This window comes from Electrona antarctica (assembly GCF_951216825.1).
Source record: "Electrona antarctica genome assembly, chromosome: 13".
In the NCBI taxonomy this organism is placed as follows: Eukaryota; Metazoa; Chordata; class Actinopteri; order Myctophiformes; family Myctophidae; genus Electrona; species Electrona antarctica.
The window spans coordinates 41,038,476-41,057,920 of record NC_136794.1 but is presented as its reverse complement, the minus strand read 5'-3'; the positions used below and the strand labels follow the sequence as shown (position 1 = coordinate 41,057,920).

The window sequence follows — 19,445 nt, the reverse complement described above, 5'->3', positions numbered from 1 at the left end:
TAGCTTCTGTTCAGGACAGGTGTGTGTGGTGAGACTGGTGACCTTCATGCTTTGTGCTCAGTATTTATTCAATCTCCAAAATAATCTACATCTGATCAGTGATAAGATGTCTCCACCGACCAACTACCTCCTCGGACCTCAGTCAAGTGACTAAACACAGAACAGAATAAAACCCCTAATAACAAAGTTTATGAAAATAAATAAATGTATAGCTGGAGACTTTCTTCCCAACTACTGAGATAATCTTTGTGACTTATTGTTTAGTTATGAACTTTACTTTACTCTTGCAATTCGCCTCCAAAGCGTTGAGTGGCAGCATAGCCGAGTCAACCAAAGGCATAAAACTGTTTCCGCTATAATAAATAAAGAAAAGAAGAAAAACGGATTTACGAAAGCAGCAGACTTACAAGCCCACAGCAAATCGCATTCGTCACAGGCTGTGGGCTTGTAGTTCTGATATTTTGACGCACGAGGCACGACACCGTTGGGCGACGAAGTATACGTTGGGTTTACAGCCGGTGTTGCCATGTGGGTTTATTATAAGCGACTTTGGGCTTATTTTTTTGTAAAGTTGCTAGTTGTAAATATTATATTGGTGGTGGGTTTATGATGATGAATGTGTTTGTTGGGCTTGCTTCCTAAATGTTGTTTAAACCAGTGGTTCTCAAACATGTTCATGTGAAGGACGCCCGTGTAATTGTCCGCAGACCCCATCTGAAGATATTTTTATTTTTTGTGACAGAAACGTTGTGTTAAATTATTTTAATTTTAATATATATATAGATATTAAAACCACACGTTTTCTCTGGAAATTATCAGATGAATACGGTATTAGATTTAAATTGCTCATTTGTGGAGTAGCTGGCTGCATTTGGGACTCGTTTTCATATACCTGGTCGCTTATTTCTGTTGCACAAAACTCTGGCAACATTGCTTACAGCAACAACAAACCGGAGGTACACAAAACGAAACGGCGCCTCATTCGAAAAAAGCGTTTCTCCCTCCCCACCCAGAATACTCTATGCCCCAGAGACGGACAGACTAGGGTGAACACTGTACAGTTTAATAGTTGACATTTTCTGTATTTGTTGGACGCAAACAAACAGACATGGACCCCAGTCACCCCACGTCTCGCTTCTTCGCTAAGCTCAGAAAGGTTGCGGTGAACCTTGAGACGCGAAGCGCAGAGCTTCAGAGAGCTTATGATTCCCGCAACGACGATGATGATGACGGTGAGTTTGATTCATTGAAATATTTATTAACAGTTTAGCAATTAGCAGAATTACAGTACATTTCAAGCACAAACTCAATACAAAGACTGTTAACTGTGAGTGGACAAATAAGCATTACACTTGTTTACAAGAGGGTCCACCTTGTTCAATTCATCAAAACATTTAGAGACGTACAAATAGACACTTATATATAGTCAAAGAACAGAACAGGAATTCATGATCATTGATTGAAGTATTTAACAGTTTGCAGAATGGGTACATTTCACATGAAAGCACAACAACTCATTCAATACAAAGACTGTTAGTGTTACTGTGTGTGGACGACCCACTGATAAAGCATTACAATTGTTTATGTGACAGGGTGTGATATATGGATTAACCTATATACCGGTAGCCAACTATACGCCACCTGGGGAATTGCGCCCCAGGAGATATTTACTAAGAACACCCGGAGCACTTAATGACTCCTCCACCACACAGATTCGTATATAAAGGCAGGCAGAAACGTGTGTAACCAAAAGTACAAAATCATCATTCAGCAATATTATGCAGTGCAGTTATCAATTCATCATTAAGACATTTCATTGTTCAAGTTCAACCATAAAAATAGATGGCATTCCACAGGGATTGCTAGAGACTATAAAGTGCATAATGCAGAGACATCTGCATTAGTAGGACATTACTACCACCCCTGGACGGCTGTCAACTGCTCCAATGTACCTTATCCCCAGCACCGGTCCTGTAATGAGAATATATATTAAATCAGCACTTCACACTAGAAGGTAGGCTATTTAAGATTACAGTATCCCTTCTAATCAGAGGGTTGTTGGCCTACGGCCTAGTTGCATCCAAGTTACAAGGATATAGAATACAATACACACATATATATTATATAGCATATACTATATATCAGCCAGTATAATGGTGAATACAATATATAGAATAAACAATTACTGAAACCCAATCATAACGGTTTACAATAAACCAAGGCCCTCAGAGGGGACAAACAACCCAGAGGAGAGAATTTGTAGCCGCGTGGGTGCTCTCTCACAACAGCGGTTGTGACTGGGATTGAGTGGATTTAAGGGGCATCAGACAATACAGGAGATGATTCTCTATTCCAAAGGTAAACCCCAGCAAAGCAGCAGGTGTGGTCTGTGGTGCTGGCCTGGCCTTAATGAGGCCAACACAATTCAATTCAATGGGCTTTATTGGCATGAGAAAACATACGTTTACATTGCCAAAGCAGAAAGCACAATACAGCAATACAATCAAAACAAAGAATATGTACATTTGAACGTCAGAATCTTCAATAGATCAATTTCTATATTGTACCAAGGTCACTGGATGCAGGTATAGTGCAGGAATATACACAATGATTAGTCTTTAGGGTGGTTGTGTTCCGTTTGATATCCTTCTCCTATCACAGCAACTCACGAATCTTGCTGCTGTGAGCACACTGTCGTGTCGTTGTGCTCACTGCGGCGGTAGCCAGGTAAGAGGACAACTGGGTGGCGTGGTGTTGTTTCACCACACGCCAAGCAGGACTCCAGCAGGAGTGAGTCAGGTGTAGCCCCGAGGCTGCACCGATGTGCAAACCGAGCGCTGTCATCTGTCAGACACACCAGCTGACCAAGCATGGTGTGGCAGCCACAATGAGAGACAACCAGCTGACCAGCAACAGGGAAACACACTGCATTTATACTGACATCAATCAGCTGCATTTATACTGACATCAATCAGCCACTGATGAGTGGGTGGGGGATGGGCTGTGACAGCGTGGGAACTCCCCGCCCATCCTGCCACAGTTACAACAGGGTCCACCATTTTCAATTCATCAGAACATTTAGACAATTCACGTACAAATATACACTTCGAGTGATGACACTGTCTGTAAACACTAAACAACTTCAACAACATGATGAATGTCGAGTGGTGGAGAAAGTACCGAAAATGTTAGTTAATAAGGTGACGAGATGGTTGACATTCAGGCCGACGGCGGCATAACTTGGCCGGTTTGTTACGTCACTCTGTAGTCAAAGCAAGCACTGAATGCACTGAACTCGGGCAGTGTTAGCCTCGGAAACCGTTTTATTAGGGCAGTGTACACAATCTTCCATCAATCCACTATCTATGTTTAGCAAAAAACTACAACTTTGTGTATAGGCCTACCATCTTCCATCTCTTTACTATCTTTGACGTCTCTGCAATGTAGAAATGCTGTTGTTAGTTGTTACAAGTAAAAATCCTTGAGTAAAAGTACAAAATATATCAAAATAAGTACAATCAATCAGGTACATGAACAAACTTAGCCTACATTTTAGACTCGTAGACTAGTATTTATCGTTTCTGACATAGATTATTTGAAAATGTCAGAATCGATGCATGTACGAGTCCGAGACGAGTCTAAATTTTAGGCTAGAACGAACTGTCAAGAATGAGAAATGCACTGTGAAGCTGCTTGCACAAAGTTAGGTGGCAGACGAAAATGAAAGCCTGGGTATCGATTGAGGCTAGGTGGCAGCTAAATGGGTGTCTGGGTAAACAATTAAAATGCTGCTGGTATTATAGCAAGAAAAGATTACTGTACATTTGATGGTGCTCGATCTTGAATCTGTTTTATTCTCTCCTTGCTCTCTTTTGCACACTCTTCCTTTCTTTCATCTTTTTACATTTGTATAATTATTCTACTGTTATCTATGCTGCTGCGTAGACCTAGTTCTTGAAAAGTAATCTCAGATCTACAAGTTCACAATGTATCGTATCGTGACGCATTGTGAGCTTGCAGAGCGGCTATTTTCAAAAGGCATGAAATGTATATGGCTGAAGTGGGAGCTCCAGGAAAACTTCACAACTACTTTAAAACTAGTGACTAGTACTAATCTAGTACTAATCTTGATTGATCCTGATTAAACTCAACATGTGTTTATTCCCTCAGAAAAGACGCAGAGAGCCATGCGGGTGTGTTATGAGCTGAGCTCTGAAGTTAAGGAATTTAAGGTAGGTGTTCCTTTTTTTGCTTTTGCCAGCTGCTTGAAAAGCATCTGGACAACATTTACATGCACCTCTATTGGTGACCATAGTGGACACTTTTTCATGATTGGCTGGGATGGGAGACTTACCCATAAAACCCATAGTCTGACTCTGAACGGCATAATTTAAGCCCTAACCACACCAGAGGGTCGCCATGCAACTCCTTGCAACATGCAACTACTTGCAACCATTATTCCCGATGGCATGTTGCAAGGAGGAGTTGCATTGGTGTGGTTTGTTTTGTTGCAAGGAGTTGCAGCGGTGTGGTTTAGACCTCATATTGGGAACGCCGCAACGTGAAGCCATATTGGCTGCATACTCGGAACGCCATAACGTGAAGCCGTATTGGCTGCAGACTCTGAACACTGCAACGTGAAGCCGTATTGGCTGCATACTCTGAACGCCATAACGTGAAGCCGTATTGGCTGCATACTCGGAACGCCATAACGTGAAGCCGTATTGGCTGCATACTCTGAACACTGCAACGTGAAGCCGTATTGGCTGCATACTCTGAACGCCATAACGTGAAGCCGTATTGGCTGCAGACTCTGAAAACTGCAACGTGAAGCCGTATTGGCTGCAGACTCTGAACACGGCAACGTGAAGCCGTATTGGCTGCATACTCGGAACACCGCAACGTGAAGCCGTATTGACTGCATACTCTGAACGCCATAACGTGAAGCCGTATTGGCTGCAGACTCTGAACACTGCAACATGAAGCTGTGATGCTCATAAACGAGAGCTTGCTGCAGCTGGCAATTATGGCTGAGTCATTCGTGTTTTATTGCCAAAGGAGAGAATTTGTAACAGAGTCTCAATCTCCACTCAGAACTCATGCAGGATAAACTAATGAAATTTAAGTGATGACACAAATAAATGGGCAGGCATGATTGGAACAGGAATGTGTTTGGGAGTAGGCCTACTGTATATGTTTCCAACTTTTTCTTCTTACATATGTAAATACATCTTTTTACAATGTTATGGTGTGCTTCAGAATGATGTTATATGTGGGTGTAAAATCTTGGGCAGCCCATGTTGGGCTACCTGCAAACGAACAAGGCCTCAAGTGGGGCTAGGACCCCCGGTTGCAAAACACTGTCTTGCATCAGTGTATGGTCTGTTTAATGCAGCCTGCCATGTTTTGGCCCTGCTGTAGTTTTTTATTGGGCAGTGGACTACAACATCGGTCTTGGTTTGTCATTCTACCCGTTAACCTCTAAGCAGCCATTTTGACATTAAATAGAATAAACACAGGTGTAGTGATACTAATTAATTCAGATTGTGTTCATGTAGGTCAAAGAGAGTCATGTAACAGAACCTTAATGAGCAATTAGCAATTCATAAGTAATCAAGTCATTTGCTAATAATACATTATGCAAATCTCAGACCGCCCAAGTGCAAACGACCAGACTTTAAATTGCATTTTTTTTGTATTTTGAATCCTATTGCTATTACTTTACGATACTACTTTTTTTGTTGTTTACTATTGTTTTTGAAAATCTTTTTGAAAATAGCAGATATATAGATGTAGATCGTCTATTTTCAAATGGATGAAATGTAAATAATGCTTACGTGGTAAATGTATGTTTGTAATAATAATCAAAATCTACAACTAGTAACTAAAGTTTTCAAATAAATGTAGTGGAGTAAAAGTACAATGGGGCGGCTGTGGCTCAGAAGGTAGAGCAGGTCGTCCAATGATCCCTGGGTCGGCGGTTCGAATCCCGGCTCCTCCTGTCCACATGTCGAAGTGTCCTTGGGCAAGACACTGAACCCTACATTACCTCAAATGAGTCGGTCAGTGTGAGCTCGCCACCATTGGTGTGTGAATGTAGGAAGTGAGGACGCTGGTGTCGACTGTTCGCCGCTTCACCTCCCAATGTATGAATGAATGAACCATTGTAAAGCGCTTTTGAGCACTTGGAAAAGCGCTACAAAAATGCAATTCATTATAAAAATGCAATTCATTACAATATTTGCATCCGAGATGTAATGGAGTAGACGTAAGAGTATTGGAAAAATGTGTACAATTTAAAGTACAAATACCTCAATGTTATACTTAAGTACGTACTTTGTACTTAGTTACTTTCCACCACGGACAGTGAGTGGAACCACAGTGCCAGTGATAATGCAGTCTGAGGTGGAGGCTGACCCCTGAAGCAACAGAGGCGGAGGGTGATTGATTCGTAATGCTTTCATAACAGTCTCAGGTGGAGGCTGACCTGAAGCAACAGAGGCAGAGGGTGACGGAGGTGGACCGCTTCCTTGATGCATGCGCGGTGATGAAACGGAAAGTTGGTGAAGACATGGAGACCATTCGAAAACATTGTGAGAACTACGGCTACCACGAGGCTCCCCAGAACCAGCAGAAAACACTAAGTAAGTAAAAGAGGGTATAGCCGGTGGGATTTAGTAGTGAACTATGCAGAGATGTCACAGACAACTTTCAACATTGTGTCTCCATTTTGGCCATGCCATTATAGAGCATCGCAGTCCTGCCCCCTTTCATGACGACGAGAGCCCCGGAAGAGAACTCCCCGTTCATTTTCCCCATAGACTTTTCAAACAGTATTTATTTAAAGAAGTTTACGTTGCGGACAAAGCCAACTCGGCTCGTGACAAATCATGACAATAAAACACAATGTTTTTGGATTTGTAAGAAGAAAAACAAAGCAAAAAGTGTTGTATCCTGCCTTTTTTTCCTTCTTTCTAATTATTTGATCGGCCCAAAACATTGTGTTTATTGTCATGATTTGTCACGAGCCGAGTTGGCTTTGTCCGCGGCATAAACGTCTTTATATGAATACTTTTTGAAAAGTATATGGGGAAAATGAACGGGGAACTATTTTCCGGGCCTCTCGTCGGTAGCGGGACTGCAAAGCTCTATAGGCCAAGTAATAAAAAATAAAAAAGAGGCAAATCTACAAACTGAATTTGTGAGCTTGTAGATCTGCAACATTTTAAATGGGGTTTAAGTGGTTAAGAGAAGAGAGATGTGCACTAAGAAAATAAGATGGACATTGGTCATTTTTTACTGCAAAACCATTTAATATATGTGTCACTGCTTGTTATCAAACATGAAGCCTGTTTTTACTGTAGGGAAGGAGTCAAGGACATAGAGAGATATTAGCCAACTGTATTGTACCCTCCACACAGTATTTAAAACCCACCCGCTGTGGTGCTGTGCTCCCACAGCACTTGCTGTCTCCAAAAGGTCACTTGCGTCTCCAAAAGGTCCTTCGGGAGTCCTGATGCAGGGCTCTAGAACGGGCCAGTCTTCAATCATTTGTTCAACCCCTTAGCTGATAGAGAGATGAAACAAGGACCCCCCCACTACATTTTATATATCTCTGCTGTCGGGAGGAAACCTCATAACTCCAAAATGTAAATTTTTCAGGAAATTAAAAATATAATCTTTTCAGGAAATTAAGAAAACCTTATATTTTCAAACAAAGCAATACAGCCTCATCAAAGTTGGTGTTGTAACTTTATATATTGTCAATTACTTCCATGAGAGGTGGAGAGGTGGTGAAGTTAGTTGCTTTAGCAGACATTTTGTGGGTCCAATATAGTTTTGTCCACGCCAAAGCACTTTTTACTACTTTCCATTGGTTCAATATTTTCTAAACAACACACAGACGTAAAGGGTGTTCAATAGCACTGATTTATGCCAAAGAAAATCAAAAGGTTATGAGGTTTCCTCCCGACATCAACGTATAATAGTGTTACAAAATAAATGACACTTTTTCATAGATGTCATAGCTTCATAGACTTGTTTGACAGAACTATCTTATCATCCGTGTTTAATTTCATGTTTTTTGTTTAACACGTCACGTTTTCTATTAACATTTAACACATTTCCCTGTCGTACACAAATAAAGGAGGAACAGAGCAGCAGCAGCAGGAGGATGCTGATGATGAGAAAGTGGGACGAGCAGCTGAAGATGCAGAGAAGGTCGGAGACGAGGAGGACTCTCACCCTGCAGCAGCAGCCGCCGCGGCAGACCTCCAGCGCACCCCTCAGTTCTCCGACTTCGGCCTGTCGGAGGCCAACCTGAGGAGGAGGATGGTGGAAGCTGTGGACGGTTCAGGCGAAGCGGAGTTCGGCGGAGCGGCGGTGGCCCGGGGCGGAGCCGCAGCCGCAGCCTCCTCCCTGTATTTACGCAGCCCTCCTCAGTTCTCCGACTTTGGCCTGTCGGAGGTGGACCTCAGGTAGGTGTGGGCGAGAAGGAAAAATATAATATTTTGTCAATGATATATTATCACGATATTTGTTTCATGCAGGTTTTAGGGTTATTGTTCAAGTTACTTAGTAACAGTAGAACCACCTACAAGTTAACTAAAAGAAAAAGGAGTAACAGAACATTTAGACAAATACTTTTTTGGTCTATTTTGTCTAATGAAACCGTCGTTCTACAAAAGTATAAATTAAGGTATCACGATATATATACGATATCTCTGAAAAGGCATATCGTTGAGAGACATTTGCTAACGATATGATATTTATCACCATATCGCCTCAGGAAGAGACTCCAGGGGCCTGACGTCACGGCCCCCTCGCCGTACTTCCCGCCCTCCCTGTACGTGTCCGGTGTCATGCCCCAGACGCCCAAGTGCACGCTGCGCATGGACGACGACGACGACGAGATGCGCACCCCCCAGGCGCCGTACTTCGGCCTGTCTGAGCACACCATGTGTCTGAACAATGACTTCACCATGGATCTGCAGCGCAAAGACGTGGAGCTACAGGCTGCTGGGAGGTAAGCTTGGTATACTAGGCATGGGCAATTAACACATTGACTGCCACCTGGTGGACGAAAGTGGTGGTGCTTGGGGTGCCACCGGATCAAAATCTGTTTTAGTATGACGCGTGTCCGTTTTTGGGTTCCATTTTGAATGCTAAATTATTAGCGTTAATGCTAGCGAGCTAAAATTGGCCAATCCTTGTACTAGAAAAGGCCAATGTTCCAATCGCGATCACCGGATAATCACAGTTTTACTCTTCATTGGTGTATTATTGTGTTGCAAAATGAAGTAAAAGAAGTTCTTCTGTCGTGTGCAGCTCAACTGTTTCTGCACTCCATCCTGGGACTGATGGCTCGGCTTTACCTGGTATGACAATTGAGACTTACAATTACATTGAGATTTACGTCTTTATTCTTGTCTTTAATTCGGACCCCCTTTAGCTGCCACCAAAGTAGCAGAACTCCTCCTGGGGTCGGCATCTCCTTCTGTACATCTTCATCTTAAACTTTTGGCCACTTTTAAGCCAATTGTACTCTAGTCTATAACCCTTTCACAGCAGCCATTTTGACAGGTAAACATGGCTGAATGTTGCTGTGAAGAGGGTCCATTAAACGGGTACGGTTTCAATGCCTTGCTCAAGCACAATTTCTCAGGAGCTAGCTTGTAGCTGCTACAACCTTTTGTGAGACATGGCCAAAGCATTTCCGGGGGTCCCCAGCCAGAAACGTAGAGAACCCCTGTGCTAGATGATGGTTAACAACACGTGTATTGTATTATGAGACACTAATCCAATCCATTTGGGACAGACCGTGTTGAACTTGCTCTTGTGGTGTTGTCTTTGTTCTCTCCAGTAGATGGAATGTTTCTATCTCCTAACCCTTCGGTCCCACGTATCCGGAGCAAAGGAGCGTATGCACGCACCTCTTCACCACCACCACCGGAGGAGAGCCCTTTCCTAAAGAAGCAGGCCCTCAGCATGCCCCTGAAGTCTCCTGAGGTCCCCCAGGCCTACCTGAACAGAGCGCTCGGCTTGGTATAAATGATAATGGGTTTATTTGTGTTGAGCTTTTTTCAAACGAGGTTACAAAGTGCTCTCTACAGAACGATGAAAACCATGAGAATGAAACGAGTGCATAAAGCACGCGTGTGTGCATTTGTCTGTAAGCCCACTGGTTGTCAATGTCGGGTTTGGGTCCATTTGGACCCTTGCAGGTCTCCCAACGCTGGTGTGTACAACCATTTGTGACCAGGTCTAGCAAAATGGTCCTCATCTCGCCTATAATGAAAAGGCAAATTTTTGTGATTTTCTTTTTTTTTTATATTAACATTAACACAGCTTGAATGTTGAAGAAAGTTTTCATTCCAACAGATTATTGATTTGGGCAAATTAAATGTATACATTTATAAGTCAAAGTAGGCTAGCCAGCTCTAGGTGTTGAAATGTTGTGAACATTCAAAGGGGATTTTCTCAGCTTTGGGTAAAACGGCACATCTCCTTCAAATATTTTCCAATTTCATTGAATGATACATCATATGAAAGCTTACATTCTGTACTTTAATAATCTGTAAAAAACTGAAAAATGACTCTGGTCGAGATGAGGCCCTATTTGCCAGACCTGGTCACATTTGGTTCCGTTTGGACACTCACCGTTCATTTAACACTTGAGGATTTTACAATGTTTCAAATTTCCTTTTGCTTGTTGGTTTGAATGAGCGTTGTACTTTGGTTCCCAGGGTGAGAAACACACCGGGGTCACCAGCGTCCCAGCAGATGGTGGAAAGCGTGACTGGGATCTTCCCACGCCTGCCAACCGCACAAAGCCCGGCCAACGAGCCTGGGAGTACGACGTTCCAGAAATGTCACTCGACGACTATGTGCGTACGCCCGAGACGCCCGTCCTCGAGTCTGATTTGTGGCTACAGCTTTCAGGAAGTGTAAGAACGCGTCACATTTGACTGAAATGGCCCCATTTACACTGGCAGCCAAATCTAGCCTGAATCAGATCTGTGCCACATCCAGATTGAAATCTGATTTTGTTTTGTCTAAATGCAGACAGGTCACATGGTATCCGATTTTTACAAAAATGTGACTTGAGTCACATTCAAAGGTGGTTTCAAATCTGATTTGAGGAGATCCGTCTCAGTCTGAATGCAACAACCTGATCAGATTCCATGTGACTTGCATGTGACTTGTTTGTGTTTAGACTTGTTTAAACAAATCAGATTCCAATCTGGATGCGGCACAGATCTGATTCAGGCTGGATTTGGCTGCCAGTCACACAGATCTGTGACAGATCAGATCTGGTCACTTGCAAATGCAGTGTGAACGGTTGGTTGGGCCAAAAGATCAGATTTGAATCAGATTTGACTGGATGTGACTGCAGTCTAAACGGGGCCTTAGTAGTTTTTTCACTTTGTTTCTTTGTTCATTTGTCTTTCTCACCCTCATCCTTCCTGTGGTCCCTGCAGAGGGGTGTTGTAAGTGGGCAAACGGAGCCGATGGAGCCCAGTGTTCCCAGTCTGAAGCTGGACGATCCCATGAAGAGCCCCATGATGCCAGACCTCAGCTCTGAGACACTGACCAACATTCATGTAAGTCTGCCATTCAGGCCACATCTCATGTATTCATGAACCTTTGGTGATTCATTCTTTTTTTTTTCAATAATATTTTTATTGATTTTTCCATTTTATGACAAAGACAAGACAGGAAAAAACAAACAAAAACAAAACAAAACAAAACAGACAGCTCAGCTCAGACACGTTGTGGAACAAAAGACACAGTTATAAACATACCCATTACCTACATCGAACCAAAAAATAAAATACAAAAATAATATACAAATATGGACACATTAAGTTTGGTGCTTGAAAGTCTAGATGGGTTAACAACTCCAGAGAAAATTAAAGAAAATAAAAGATATATGCATATATTCCATACATAACATGCATACATTTATCCATCAAGGTCAGTGGTATCTCTTCTGTCCAGGAACCCTATGGTCAAGGTGGTAGCTAACTGAGGGCCAACAAATCTCAAATATGGGTCCCATATTTTATAGAAGGTATCCGTTGTGGAGCGTAGCAGGCATGGTGATTCATTCTTAAAGCTAACTTTCCTGATCTACCCTGGATTTGAAGCACCTTGTAACCTTGTTTAGAAAATGTCTTTAAAAAGCGTTTACTGTGTCTCCAAGGCTACCTCTATACTTTTGTCTACTTTATTATTTAAAGCCATCAAGGAATACCTCAGACAGACATGCTTTTAAAAATGTCATTGAAGCACATTCTCCTCCTGCACAATCGTTGCACCTTTCTTTTTATAGCGTGCATAGTAGTCAGCCTTTGCAAATGTTTTTTGATCAAGCACCTGACTCTAAAAAAACGTGAAATTGTTTAACACTGCTGAGTTCAGCAGTTTTTCTTAGCAAGGCTTTGCAGTGGCCTTGTTCTGATATAGCTATACTTCATATTTTGCCTATGAAAATATACAGATTGTATGCAAGAAAACCACTATTTAGTCTAAAGGTATGTATTCATGAAGTAATCCATATATTGGAGGAATACAAAAATACTTGAATTTCATGGAGTTGTAAATGAAATGGTTTTCTTCAGAAAGGCATTGCACACACAAAAGATTTTTTTTTCCTATGAATTAATTTGGTCAATTTCTTTCATACCTCAGCATATGCTGGAACGGCAAACGGCAGTAGTGTTGCCAAACCACAGACCCCCAGGAAAGGAAAACAGGTAAAATCTGCAACACAAAAAAAAGAAAATAACTAATTTATCAATCAATCAATCAATCAAAACTTTATTTGTATAGCACATTTCATACAGCAAGTGCAACCCAATGTGCTTCACAGATTTACAAATATAAAATACATTAAAGGGAATGGAAAAAACAAAGAAGGGAAAATAAAACATTGGAAAACATTACAAATAAACCTAAGACAAGGATAATGATATGACCTAATTAAAAGCAATGCTAAAAAGGTATGTCTTAAGTTTTTGTTTTTTTTAAATGTCCGTGGATTCTGAGAGCCGCAGGTTTACAGGCAGGCTGTTCCACATTATAGGACCGTAATAGCTAAAGGCTGCTTCTCCATGCCTTTTAGTTTTTGGTCTAGTCTTAGGAACCTCTAAAAGACCAGTTCCCGAGGATCTAAGAGCTCTTCCAGGCACATACCCAGGGAGCATTTCATACACACATTTTCTATTCAGGATCTGTGTGTATATTTGTGAGGGACAAATGTCCCCTCAAGTATTGTGGAATTTGACAAATGGACTGTTTTGTGAGGACATCTTTCCCGGTCCTCACAAGAGAAATGGTTGCTTTTATGGTTCAGAAATATTTTTAGATTAGGTTTACAGTTAGGAAAAATGGTCAGGTGGTGCTTAGAATTACATTTAGAGGTTACTAGGTATTATTTTCAGTGTGCAACACCGGCGCACAACTAAGTACAACTCAGGATTTAGGGTCAGGGTTAAAAATGGCAAAAAAAACAAACAAATGTATTTATAAAATTGCTGTGCTAAACATGTTGATGTCCTTCCTTACACAACTTATAGTACTACAAACGAGTGTGTTTGGGCTTGTTTGTAATGTTGTTCCAGAAGAACCATGAAGGTCATATCCGAGGTGACGCAGGCTGAGTTCCAGCGCCTGCCCAGCTACCTTCGTCAGATGCCTCTGTCCAGCCTCAACCAGGCCGTCCAAAAGCTCAACCAAGCTGCTGCTGACTCACAACACGGTTAGTTGGAACTTGTCTGGCGTGCTGTTTTCTGCCCAATATCAAAGCAAATCGACACATTTAGGTGTGGATATATTCGGAGATCTCACTCTTGAGTTATGGGCGATTGGGCGTCGTTGAAATTAAAAGGTTTGAGCACCACTGATCTAGGAATAAATACAAATTCCATGTTTATTTCTCTCCGCAACGTTTTCATTCTTAAATGTGTGCTCCTTCATATGATGGTGTGGCATGCCGAAAATAGCAGACCTACAAGCTCACAATGCAAGTATGAATCAGGCTTAAAACAGTTTCCTCTCCATGTGAATCGTCAGTCTGAGCTAGTCTAGGCTTTTAGGTGTCTTAACCACTACACAATATCTCCTACTTTCCACAGACAGGCCAGCCCATTCTCTATAAGACAGAGACAGATTAGTTGGTGAGAGGGAGACACAGGGACAGTGGCTCCAGAGACACAAGCCATTTATCAAGAGAATGTTGTCCAAGGACGGATGTTCTTTTACAGCAACAGCTGGCGGCACACTCGCACGATTACACACATTTCGTGTAATGCCATTAAAAAGTGAAGTGGCTTTTGGACAAAGCGCTTTGGTATGGATGGGTCTCACTGGGAATATAACCCCTTAACCATGGCAGCATTAGTTAGTGCCAGGCTCTACAATGTGACCCATACACTTTACAGGAATGCTGTTAATTATCCCATTTGCGTGGTTTTGTCCATTCCTCCATGCATACTGTGTGTAATTAGCAATTTGTCACTGTCCACTGTGGCAAGTCTGGCAACGTTTATCTAAATGTGGCAGAGACGGCCCATGAAAGCTGAATACATTCAGTATCTTTTCCAATGTGTTTTATTCAATGCATTACTTGAAAAGGATCCAGCTTAAGTGGCAACATAAGATTGACCTAAGAGTAAGTTGACACCCAGGGCTGTGTTACAGTTATCAACTACATTCAAACGCTGTAAACCAATGTGGCCTCATTAAGCGCTGGATTCAAGCATTCCATTTCTGCCGCGCAGGAGTGGTAGAAAAAGTACTTATTTTTTTTTCTAAATGTTTTTATCCCACGATTTTGCAACCCATTTGTTCACCCAGTGTCAATTATCTAATGTAATTAGATAGGAACACGTTATTCCGACCAGTTCCTTTCCCCTCTATCGGGCGCCCCGGCTGGCCAGGGGAGGTAGTTTTAGAGACCAGGATTACGGCATGTTTTTTGTGAGGGTATACCTACCCTAGGGGACACAGGGAGAACATGCAAACTCCACACAGAAAGGCCCTTTCGCCAACCCCGCCTCGGGTATGGGCACTGATGACGCGGAGGAGGGAACACGCCCCCAATGCCCACAGCGTCCCCAGCGGGAATCTAAAGTACTTCTTTACTTAAGTAAATGTATCAATACTGTAATGTAGAACAGCTCTGTTACAAGTAAGTCTGGCATTCAAAATGTACTTGATTAAAAGTACAAAAGTATTGGCTTAAAAAGTAAAAGCACTCATTATGCTGAATGTCCCATTTCAAGTTTTCAAATGTATACAAATATTTTGAAAATGGCAGATCCACAAGCTCACAATGCGTCGCATTGTGAGCTTGTGGGCCGAAATGTATATTGGGCAGAATTGTTAATGTGAGTTTTATAATACAAATACAAAGTAACTAGTAACTAAAGTTTTCAAATAAATGTAATTGAGTAAAAGTCCAATATTTGGATCCGAGATGTACAGTATAAAGTATTGGAAATTGCCCACTCCACTAGGAAAGTAAAAGTACCTCAATGTTACTTAAGTACAATACTTGAGTAAATGTACTTAGTTACTTTCCACCACTGGAAAGTGGAAACCATGTATGTTCAAAACCATTCATTTTTTCAGGAAACGGACAAAAGAACCTTTGTACCATGTATATATGAAAATGGCTGATTGACAAGCTCAGATGGGACACGTTTAGAGCTCGTACGCCGGCTACTTTTCGTACTACACCGTCATACGAAATGAGTATGGGACATTACGTGAAATATGGCAATGCAAGTTTTTTAATGTGTGGAAAAGAGGTGAAGAAACGAGTGCAACAACGTTCTCTTGATGAACAAACACCACTGCCTGTAACCCATCCTGTAACTGAGGATTTACACATTCAACTCTGAATGAACTCGGTTACGACGTGTACGTAATGCCAACGACTCCCATTACCTGTGGGCCGGGGCCCACTGATAGGCCGTGAGGACACTCCCATTACCTGTGGGCCGGGGCCCACTGATAGGCCGTGAGGACACTCCCATTACCTGTGGGCCGGGGCCCACTGATAGGCCGTGACTCCCATTACTTGTGGGCCGGGGCCCACTGATAGGCCGTAACTCCCATTACTTGTGGGCCGGGGCCCACTGATAGGCCGTGACTCCCATTACCTGTGGGCCGGGGCCCACTGATAGGCTGTGACTCCCATTACCTGTGGGCCGGGGCCCACTGATAGGCCGTGAGGACACTCTGGCACAGTGGTTCCCAAACTGTGGTGCGTAAAACCCTTGTGGTGCGCGAGCGCCTTCTAGGGGGTGCTGTGGTGCGTGCACCCCTTGTGGTGCGCGAGCGCCTTCTAGGGGGTGCTGTGGTGAGTGCACCCCTTGTGGTGCGCGAGCGCCTTCTAGGGGGTGCGTGACATGAAAGGTCTAATGGTGGTGCTATGGTTTTATTTTAAATATATTAACATATTATGCCAATATATGGCAAGTAATGCAGAATATAGCCTATGCTGCATATATTATATTGCCATATTCAGGTTCATATATGTGGATAGAAAGGAAATGTATGTCTCCATAGCTTATGCAATTTCCATGTGGGGGGTGCATCAGCTAGGTCGGGAGGTAACGGGGGGTGCATGGCCAAAAAGGTTTGGGAACCGCTGCTATCTAGCAACATACATTTTAAAAACAATCACAGTATTTTTTTTCCTTTTCTTTGAACAAATGGTTTCCATTGATACTGATAAATGACGACCTGTGTGAAGTGATCGGATGGTTGGGCCGCAAACACAAGATTTTCGAGTAAGCAATGGGCACTCATTCAGAAAAGGTTGGGAGTATGCGCGCCTTGATGATTCCTTGACGGCCATTTGTCATTCAGCATGTCCTTGAAGTTGGGTCTGGCTCGAACCTGCGTTGGAAGTGAAATATACAGTGCATTGTCTGGCGTGTCACTTTGTAAAAGATACATCATCTCAAGTGACGGAGCAATTTCACCTCAGGGAGTTGGTTTACAGCAGGAATGTCACGACGAAAGACAGTCCAGTGCTCCTCTGTCTATATGGGGTAGAGACCATGGGGCTGATCCCCATTAGACCACAGATGGCTGACATTTTGACCAATATATGACAATTATTTTAATACATTTGAAAAACAAAAGAAAAAAAATATAAACAAATAACATGTATTAAACGAAAGAAAGAAATCTGGACACATTCGAACTGGACAGTTCGAGTGTGTGTGTGTGTGTGTGTGTGTGTGTGTTATATATATATATACACACACACACCTTGTGTGTAGGTATATGTGTGACACACACACGTTTTATGTGGCATGGCAACAATATGTGTACTAGCCTTTGCATATAGGCCCATATTTTTTTTTCTTCCTGTTTATAATGTACATTGTGTATTTGCTCTGTGCACAATTTATTGCACCCGGTTACTGTTAGTGTACCATTGTTTCAGTCTCCGTCTCAATGTGTTTTTACTGGTTAAATAAAGGTTAAAAAAAGGTGGTTCTAACATTTTCATGGCAAGGACACCCAAATTGATATTAAGCCACAGACCCCCATTTGAAAATATTTTGGTGCTCATAACAAGATTTGTTAGATTACCTATTGTTGGGAGATGAATATTGGAGAATGAAACCTATAGTCATTATACATTGACAGCCATATATATATATATCTCTGTGGTGAGAGAGAGAGAGAGATGGGATGTTGTGTATGTGCTCAACCATATTTCTCCACACATACCATTCAGTCTTCAGTTCAGTGTCTTATAATCCATGTGTTTGGTGCCCCCTGCAGATGAAAACGAGGAGTTCAGCATGTTGGAGCTGAAGAGGATGGCAGATTTAGACACTGCTGTGAGCAAGGCTCCAGTCTACTTCCTCTGCCTCACGGAGCTCAACAGACTCAAGCAGGTGCGAGGTGTGGGCATGAACTCGGAATACAGGCTGGTCGCCAAATGAACACCTGGACTGGGTCTTTCTTGAACGTGTTGATTGTTCATTCCTGTTGGCGGTTTTGAAGCTATGTCCATGATATACTAAATGCTGTTTAGGATGTTTTAAAGTTGTGTCACTGATTTAATAAATGATTTAATTGCATCAGTGCCTTGAATATTTAAAAAATAAATAAAAATGACATCCACCCATGGACTTAAAGTGAGCTGTACAGCGATCTTTATGATTCCATTATATGCCCCTCAACCTTGAACACTGAACAGCAAATTATTTGTTAACTTGAAACCGTACCAATACTGTTTTAAGATCAGCACTATTTTTCTAAGTAATGCTTTGCATTTTTAAAATGTTATGCTGTATATTTGTTGCCTAAGGCCTTATATTTTAAAATCTGTAATCGACTGTTATTGTTGTCGACACAATTGCAGGTAAAACTGCAGGCTTCATGTTTGCAGCTCAAGGAGAAAGATTTAAGAACCCTGACAATAGCCTGTAGAAGTCCTAAATCACATGTGAAGATATATAAATCTAACTCACATTTGCATAGTACTGTTCCCATGCTTGATTTATTAATTGCAAGTTTGCAGTCCACTGAATTAACGTACATTATACTAGTACATAGTTTATAAGGCCACAAAACATTTTCCTACTTTTTACCTGTTATGTTTTCTGGCAAACTCCAGACTTGATTCTCTTTCCATCGTCTCATACTGTAGGTGCCAGAGCCCTTTTTTCCCCCACCCATATTCAATATGTACAGAATACAGATACATGTGAGGGGGAAGGCTGGGAGACGCAGAGTAGGGAATCGAGCTGGAGGACTCAAGGCATTTGAGCCCATGTGGTGCACAGCCTAACCACTTGCCCCATCATAGTGGGGTTTTCAGTGGGTCCCTGGTAAAAATGGGAACATTTTCACTATTTCACCACCTAGAAGTTAGCTCAATGTATGACATCTTAGGTTTCATTCTCTTCAATATTCATCTCCCACAAATAGGTAATCTAACCTTATGAGCACCAAAGTATTTTCAAATGGGGGTCTGTGGCTTAATATCTATTTGGGTGTCCTTGCCATGAAAATGTTTGAGAACCACTTGTCTTATCGGCTCTTGATATTGACTGGTATATATCCCCGGTAATCCTGGGGTTTGACACATGCGCACTTGCGCAGACCCATTTGTGCCTACTCACTGTCTCGGAGGGTGGTGGAAGGTCAGAAGACTGTATAATTCCAATATAATAATCTTTGAGCAATGGATTAAAACAAGATTTTAAACCTTTACATTAATGCAATGACTTCTATTTCAAGTTAACATGCTAACTTTCCAGTAAGAGAAGACGATTGGTCAAATTTAATTACCTTTTCAAGGCACCGTTTGATGAGTTCTTTCAACATACTGTAACATGCTCATCTAGGGCCTTGCACTCGAGCTGCGAGATCAGAACTACTTTGAAATACTTATTTGCGTTACAGTC

General features: G+C 42.0%; 1 protein-coding gene across 2 annotated transcripts; it reads left to right on the top strand.

Moving 5' to 3' along the window:
* The first annotated feature begins 934 nt into the window (after positions 1 to 934).
* On the top strand, positions 935 to 18,295 carry ska3 (spindle and kinetochore associated complex subunit 3). Of its 2 annotated transcripts, none has more exons than XM_079518890.1 (12): positions 935 to 1,232; positions 4,171 to 4,232; positions 6,470 to 6,644; positions 8,147 to 8,477; positions 8,789 to 9,025; positions 9,328 to 9,377; positions 9,863 to 10,044; positions 10,746 to 10,946; positions 11,481 to 11,603; positions 12,694 to 12,758; positions 13,629 to 13,762; positions 17,812 to 18,295. In XM_079518890.1, the coding sequence occupies exons 1-12, from the start codon at positions 1,109 to 1,111 to the stop codon at positions 17,973 to 17,975; spliced, it is 1,848 nt and encodes a 615-aa protein (XP_079375016.1). In that variant the 5' UTR covers positions 935 to 1,108; the 3' UTR covers positions 17,976 to 18,295. The 2 variants fall into 2 exon arrangements, with proteins under 2 accessions (XP_079375016.1, XP_079375015.1); XM_079518889.1 differs by having other exon boundaries at positions 13,626 to 13,762; positions 17,812 to 18,281.
* Positions 18,296 to 19,445: the final 1,150 nt, after the last annotated feature.

Bases quoted from the DNA above. Each gene is read 5' to 3' on its own strand.
- ska3 (XM_079518889.1), top strand. From the start codon at position 1,109: ATGGACCCCAGTCACCCCACGTCTCGCTTCTTCGCTAAGCTCAGAAAG. The intron at 6,645-8,146 runs GTAAGTAAAAGA...ACACAAATAAAG, and splicing joins GAACCAGCAGAAAACACTAA to GAGGAACAGAGCAGCAGCAG. The intron at 10,947-11,480 runs GTAAGAACGCGT...TGGTCCCTGCAG, and splicing joins GGCTACAGCTTTCAGGAAGT to AGGGGTGTTGTAAGTGGGCA.